We start from the raw sequence: 7,687 nt of genomic DNA, 5'->3' as shown, positions 1-7,687 counted from the left end.
TAATTAAATAATTATTTTATAAATATAATTATTAACAGTGTTATTATTGTCTTAGGCCTACTACCACTGATGATATATGATATAAATACTCTAACGAGCTTTTTATTATAATAATGAGGATTGTTGTATTATCGACGTTATATTTAGTTAAAACTTGATATTTATTTTGAAACCCGAATCCTATACTTATATTGTGTGTGTGTGTGTGTGTGTGTGTGTGTGTGTGTGTGTGTGTGTGTGTGTGTGTGTGTGTGTGTGTGTGTGTGTGTGTGTGTGTGTGTGTGTGTGTGTGTGTGTGTGTGTGTGTGTGTGTGTGTGTGTGTGTGTGTGTGTGTGTGTGTGTGTGTGTGTGTGTGTGTGTGTGTGTGTGTGTGTGTGTGTGTGTGTGTGTGTGTGTGTGTGTGTGTTTTAGTCCCAATGATTTAGTCTAAGTCATTTAAAAATAATCCACAGAAAATGTCCCCATGTCAAACACCCCCCCTCACTCCAGTTTGCTGTTTGATTGACAGGCTTCCAGGAATGGAGTCGATGCCCGGACAGCTTCGAGACGCGGGACGGGACGCCAGCTCTTCCCCAGTTTCGAAGCATGACGCCCCGAGCTTCTCCAGCTCCCTCAAACCCAACCAAGTGAGCGAGACCGCCCTGTATGGGGTGCCCATCGTATGTCTGGTCATAGACGGAAAAGAGAGGCTCTGCCTGGCGCAGATTTCCAACACCCTGCTGAAAAACTACAGCTACAACGAGATACACAACCGCCGGGTCGCGTTGGGCATCACGTGTGTGCAGTGCACCCCCGTGCAGCTGGAGCTCCTGCGGCGCGCGGGGGCCATGCCCATCTCCTCCCGGCGCTGCGGCATGATCACCAAACGGGAGGCAGAGAGGCTCTGCAAGTCCTTCCTTGGGGCGCACAGTCCCCCAAAGCTACCGGAAAATTTCGCATTTGACGTGATTCATGACTGCGCCTGGGGCTCCAGGGGTAGCTTCATACCGGCCAGATACAACAGCTCCAGAGCAAAGTGCATCAAGTGCAGCTTTTGCAACATGTATTTCTCCCCAAATAAATTCATTTTCCACTCTCATCGCACCCCAGAGTCCAAGTACCTGCAGCCGGACGCGGCCAACTTCAACTCGTGGAGGCGCCACCTGAAACTGACGGACAAAAAACAGAATGACGATATTCACCACGCGTGGGAGGATGTAAAGGCCATGTTCAACGGGGGGAGTAGAAAGAGGATTCTGCCCATGAGTGGGTCGGGGATGCACTCGTCAATAAAATCGCAGGCCTCGTCCAGCCTGGCCCAAACCAGCTCCCCTGAGATTCCTCACAAAACGTTACGCTGCGAAGAGAATCAGGGAAATAACCTGAGCTTGGCGAGCGGCGCACGGACCTACCCAGTCATCCCGGTGCCCAGCAAGAGCTTTGGCATGCTTCAGAAAATCCCCCCACCTCTGTTCCCCCACCACCCCTATGGCTTCCCCAGCTATGGACTGTGTCCGAAAAAGAGCGACGGTTTGACAGATGCAAACAAAACTAGTGTCTCTGGTGTGTTTTGGCCTGGCGCTAAGGACGCCCTCTACCCTGCTTTCCCCATGTTTTGGCCTACAGCTGGCGGACTAGCCATGCCACCCTACTCGGGGTCTCCACCCAAAACTCTTCCAGAACTGCCAGGCGTCCGGCAGGCTGAGCTCGACTTATCGGTCCAAAGCGACCGGGGCGCCAACACAACCAAAGACACCAACCACCACCCGCACCATCAGCAGGACGGCGGGGAGCGCTGCTCCAGCTCACATTCCTCCTCCACTAGGAACGACGATGACAAGTCCGGGGACGAGACTCCCCAGAGGAAAATTAGCTACATTTCGGCCTTTCGACCTGTTGTGAAAGACGCAGAGACCATCGCCAAACTCTACGGCAACCGGGACAGTTACGGTGCGCGCCCCGGTTACCTGTCCCCGGATTTTATCAGCGAGAGCTCCAGTTACAGATCCGTCTCACCGGACAGAGACAGCGTTGTGGACGACGATGACGACCTGGACGTGGATGTGGAGTCCAACCGGGGACAAGATGAGGAGGAGCCGATCCACATCTCGCCAGGTGCGGACCAAGTTCCCTCACCTGTCCCGGACCGGGTCCCCTCGGCTGCTGAGGAGAGCCCGGAGCAACCGGAAGCTTCGAGCCCCGGAGCAGCAGCAGCATCATCGGAGGACTCCGTGCACTCTGGCTCATCAGATGAGGACAGACGGATGCGTAATGGCTCTCCTCTTCATGAAGTAAGATTAGATTAAATGAAACTTTAATGATCCCCGTGGGGGAAGTTGAATAATCACACTTGTGGATAATATGAACCTATTTTAGAGAAGAGAGGCAGCTGATATAAATGTGATCAGGAGCAATTTCCCTAGAATAAACATTATATTTGATAGGCATTAATAAGAAGAAGAATACATCTTAGCATGGGACCTTACGTTTGGAAAACCAAAAACTGCCCCGCTGAAGTATCGCTGAACAAGGCAAAACGCTGATGTTCAGTGAAAGAAAGTTTACCCAAAAAAAGAGGTAATTTATTCATTTGTACTTTTGGAGGTTTTCAAATCAATCTGCACTATTTGGAGGATTCATCACTTCTTAATTGGGGTCTTCAAAGTATAATCCACGATTTAATTAAGTTATTCCTATTTAAAATCTGTGGCAGTTCAATAATAAGACATAGGCCTATTATACCGCCAAATTAGTTTTTTTTTTAATGCAGAACCTTCAACATCTTCACAACGAATTACAGGGATGCTGGTTTTTTGAACAAAAAAAGGGCCTCAATTATGTGAAGAACTGCAGTAAATGACATATAATTGTTCTGCGTTATTAAACACGATTGTCCACCTCTTACAGGTGTACGCTCATGAAAAGGACGGCCACGTGCTTCTGAATGAGCCTTCGTCGTTTTCGTCCAAACACTCGAGCAGCCCCCGCAGATCCAACGGTAATTATTGCACCAATTGATGCTTTGGTTTTTTTATGCAAATAAGTCTGTTTTGCGTCTCTTTTAATTTAAAATTCGTCTTTATGTTAAGGTGCTCACCACGTGTCTGAAATACAACACCAACGCATCACAACTCCCTATCAGGAGCAGAAGGACAGACAAGGTTTGTTATTAGTCTGTTTATTCTTCTTAATGTATTTCATTCTTAATCAACATGTTCTTATATTTGAGCTGCTTTCTATGTCATCAGAAGGCTTTTACAATATATGTGTTGCACAGATCACTTATTGGTAGGTTAAGTTTATGTGTTTTATTGTTTTTGTGCAGCCGATGGCGCTTTACGCATCAATATCAGCGTGCATGAAAGAGATCTGGAGAACATGGCTAAAGGTAGGAGGCTGTTTTCAGGATCAAAAAGAGAAGACATGTGTAGCAGGTGAAGATAATTATCATCACAAATTATTCCTGTTTTGATCAATTAACTAATAAAAACCGTTTTAGGTTAGCCAGCAAATTGTTCTACATTTGATCCTAAATAAGTATATTTCAGTTAATTGCGATTTAAGGTGCATTTCTGGATTTATAAACCCACATTTAACTCACCCCGCGTCCATAGTTTAATTATCAAAAGTAAAATATCTATTTTACATTAATATTAAACATTGAATTATCGCTCATTTAAATGCAGCTAAATGCCCACGGCTCGCTAAAGATGACGTGCCAAAATCCAAATGTGAATTTACATTTTGTGGGCCTAAAGTGTTTCCATAGTTGTTAACCACTTAATCACGAGATGTGGGAGTTTTGACTTATTATTGTAAGAGGAAATCGTTTAGAGGCTATTAATATTTTAACGAACAGAGCCATAACCCCGAGGCACGGCAGCTAATTATTTTACAACGCTTGGAAAAACCCTGGGACTCCATTATTATCGTCTCAAGCTCCAGGCAATGCATGGCAATTACTGTGGCAGCGAGCGAGAGCAAAGCGGTGAAATGGTTGTTACCAGGGATGTAAACGCACCTGAAGCCGGTGTACTGGCCTGACATAAATCTTACCATGAGGATTGAGAAGTAAAACGTTTTTTTTGTTTTATTTTTGGGGATTTTTGCATAAATCGGTGTTGTGATTGGTGGTTATTTGCATTATTTGGCATGATTTATTATTGCACCATTTTCCTGCTTGTTATTCAGAAGTCCTTTAGGTGCTGATGGGGTGTGTTCCAGTGTTTTAGGATGAATAATTACATTTCCTTGCAGCAGATGAAAATAAGTTGGTCTTGAAATTGACACATTTTTGGCTTCTGGCTTTGCAGAGGAATTGCAGAAGCAGCTTGTGGAACAAGTGGAGTTGAGGAAAAAGTTGGAGAGAGAATTCCAGCATTTAAAAGGTAGGAAAAAAGTGAGTGAAGCCACAGAGATGTTTGTTTGGATCTTTAACCCTGTGCTTGCAGCATATAGGTTAGGAAAAGAGCTAGTTGTATTGTGTACTTTTGTATCCAGGAATATGTCTTTAAATGTATCACAATGTCAGAGATTTCATTCTGATGTGGCCTTCGGTACTCTTCAGATAATTTTCAGGATCAAATGAAGCGTGAGCTGTCCTACAGAGAGGAAATGGTCCAGCAGCTGCAGATTGTTCGAGGTTTGTCTCTCTCTATACTTTGTGCCTCAATAGATTATGACTGTAAAACGGATATAGATCAATGCTCTTTAAGTCTATGGGAAAACAAATCAAGGCTATATAAATCAATCTGAACCAACTAGCTTCTGAACTAAAAAAAAGAAAGGAAAAGTGACACTTGCATATTGAGATATTGGCCGTTCCTCTCCACCCTTTTTCTTAACTCCATATTTTCTTTCTCCAGCAGTTGAGTAAATTATTAGATATCAGAAGGTGAAACTGAAACCACATTGTTTTGTTTGCAAAGGTTATTTTCTCCTAAATCATGCTCTGGAAAATTGAAAAGACAGACCATTATGTAGTGCTGTATCGGTTACATGCAGTAGACAGCAACTAATGCCAGCCGTTAAAGGATTGGTTTAATGTTACAGTTGTTTAAATACAAGGTTCAAGTACACTCTAAATACCATAAGGGCAAACGGAGAACATTACACTCCTCGACTGCAGATGCAACGCAGCAGCTCACATTTTCTTCTATTCTTTTTTTTATACCTTTTTTTGACCATTATTTTATTCTTGGATAGACACTTTGTGCAGCGAGTTGGACTAAGAGAGAAAGGCTCGTTATGCAATACAGCAGAAGCTAAAAGGTAATTTGATCTGGTCCAAAAGAGAAACGAGAAACCTTACACAAACATAAATATGCAAGTGCTCCTTTTTTATATCACATATTTTTTTTTTTCCCTTCGATCCATATTTACAGTTAGACACCGTTTTGTTTTATCAAAAGCTTTCTTAAAACCACACTCACATGCCCATATTTGCGTACATTTTCTACTGTTTCTAGCTATAAATGATCCTTCTGTTCATTGTGAATGGGGAGGGGTCTGCAAGCACTTTCATAAGAGTGATGAGGAAATCCACAATCCTTGTTCTGTGCAAAATATAATTTAGAAAAGAAAGCAAATGTAATGCTTCAAATGAGAAATTAGTCTAATAAAGTGTCTTTCAATCTTCCAAAGTTGTTATACAAAATGTACCTAATTTATCAATATCAAGAAATCTCAGTCTATAAGTGTGTTTGTGGTTTTTTGTATAGGTTTTTTACACTTCTCTTGCGTTGAAAAAGCTGGTGAATTAAAATATTAAGCTTTATTTAACAACATGCATTAGTAAATCATGATGTTTGAAGCATGTAACTTAAAAGTTCAATTAAGAGATTACAAAAGCCTTTTTAAAGGCCATATTTGTGTATGTTTTTAACATTTTAAGGTTTGACTCTTGCTCTTTAATTACGTCATCTCATTGTGCCCTCTTCCTCTGAAATGGTTTAATGGCACCAAATTGAAATTAGCATCACCAGCTGTTCATCTCTGATGAACGAACTCCTAATATTTACATACATTCATATATCATGCTTCCAATTTCCTAAAATTTGATTGAAATGTACATAACACCTGGCTGATGAAATCAAACGGGGGACATTTTATGGAAGACTCCAAGTTAATATGGTGAATTAAAATAGCGCTTTATCCTCAAAGCACTTTCCATATACAAGTCCTCATTCATCCTACTCATTCATGCCTGCTCAAGGAAGCTACAATGCACACACATTCACACACCGTTGGCCACGTCAGTGTGCACATGATGTATTGAAATGTTAGCTGCTGGGGCTGGGATTGATCTCAAACTGCTGCAGTCTCCAATAAACTTCGGCTCAACCTAAAAAGTACATCCACAGAGCAAGGGTTTGGGATTTGTATGTCCATCAATTACATTGGAATGATGTTAGAGCACAGATCTCTTCCTGACCCGTAGAGACTGTTTAAAAGTGCACGTTAGTACTGTTTTAATCTGTACATTGAAGAATTATCAGTGTGTTTGTCTGCTGTTCTAACTGATGGACTTGTTCCTCCCCAGAAGCTCACGACGCCCTTCACCATTTCTCCTGCAAGATGCTCACCCCCCGGCAGTGTACCGGAGCCTGCACCTTCAAACCTCCGCTGCTGCCTCCCTAGAGCCCGGCACCACCCTGCAACTGACCCCAGAACAGCCAAAAAATAAATAAACACGTGTTCTTCTCAAGAGCTGTCATGTGTTCACTTCACAACCGTAACCCAAGGATTACCAACCTGCTGTACAGCACTTGAGCGAAGACTCAGAGAAGGGACTGGCTGCGACCTCTCCAAAAAACTGAACTCTGGAGTAAAGGAGATCTTAAAATGGAGTTCATTTTGTGCTATGAGTCAAAGGATTGTTGATCTGACACTGCAAAGCTCAAACCAAGGAGTCTCTCTGAATCAAAGTCGTCTGCTGATTAGCCTCTCTGAAAAGAAAAAACAACACTATATACATATAAATATATATATCACGTGACGATGTGCAATGGCTCGTATAATTGTGATATTAAGTTCGAAATGTATCTCATTATTTAGCTTTTGTTGCTTTTTGAATGTCTTGAGTTTTTACATAATATGTGTTGTTTATTGTTCTTTGGTCTAATTTATTATTATTTATTTGCAACACTGCATATGTTGTTAAGCACTTTAAAAAAGGACAACATTTCTGAATTTGACCATGTCGTTCCTATACCAAATTCTTTTGATCTAAAACACGAGGATTCCTTAGGTTTCAAATATAGTACATTATTAAGAGCACTTACTTCAATAGCGTTCAGGTTTGACATAAAAAAAATAAAAGGTGACACAAACTTTGAAGATACAAGCTTTCAAGTTACATTACAAGTGATGATTAAAAAACAGTCGAGCCACTTATAAATAACATGTACAGTTTAGACTGAGTATTTTAACACAAATTTGATCCTATAATTTTCTCTGTTTCAGGGTTTTTCTATCATTAAATGAATCTGTGAGTCACAACAGGCAAAACCAAAAGTTTTTCTTCTCATCTGATGGTGTTTTTATACGAAGAAGACACTTTATGACTTGTGTGTAATCTGCCATTCAGGTGGCTGCATTTCATTTTCTCTCATTTGTTGTTTCTGACACAATCTACCAATAATTTTCCCATTAATGTATGTACCCATGTCAATATTAATAAAATATGAATACCAAAGTCTGCTTTTA

At 41.6% G+C, this 7,687-nt stretch overlaps 1 protein-coding gene across 1 annotated transcript; it reads left to right on the top strand.

The window, feature by feature from the left end:
* Positions 1 to 519: 519 nt before the first annotated feature.
* Positions 520 to 6,619, top strand: skor1a (SKI family transcriptional corepressor 1a). Its single transcript, XM_034107415.1, is given in 8 exon segments — positions 520 to 2,271; positions 2,888 to 2,978; positions 3,070 to 3,141; positions 3,306 to 3,368; positions 4,294 to 4,368; positions 4,548 to 4,622; positions 5,186 to 5,251; positions 6,522 to 6,619. Coding segments are annotated over 8 exon segments (2,292 nt in total).
* Positions 6,620 to 7,687: the final 1,068 nt, after the last annotated feature.

This window comes from Pseudochaenichthys georgianus, chromosome 3 (genome assembly GCF_902827115.2).
Source record: "Pseudochaenichthys georgianus chromosome 3, fPseGeo1.2, whole genome shotgun sequence".
Lineage (NCBI taxonomy): Eukaryota > Metazoa > Chordata > Actinopteri > Perciformes > Channichthyidae > Pseudochaenichthys > Pseudochaenichthys georgianus.
The sequence above is the reverse complement of the archived record's forward strand: the minus strand, read 5'-3'. Positions and strand labels throughout refer to the sequence as shown.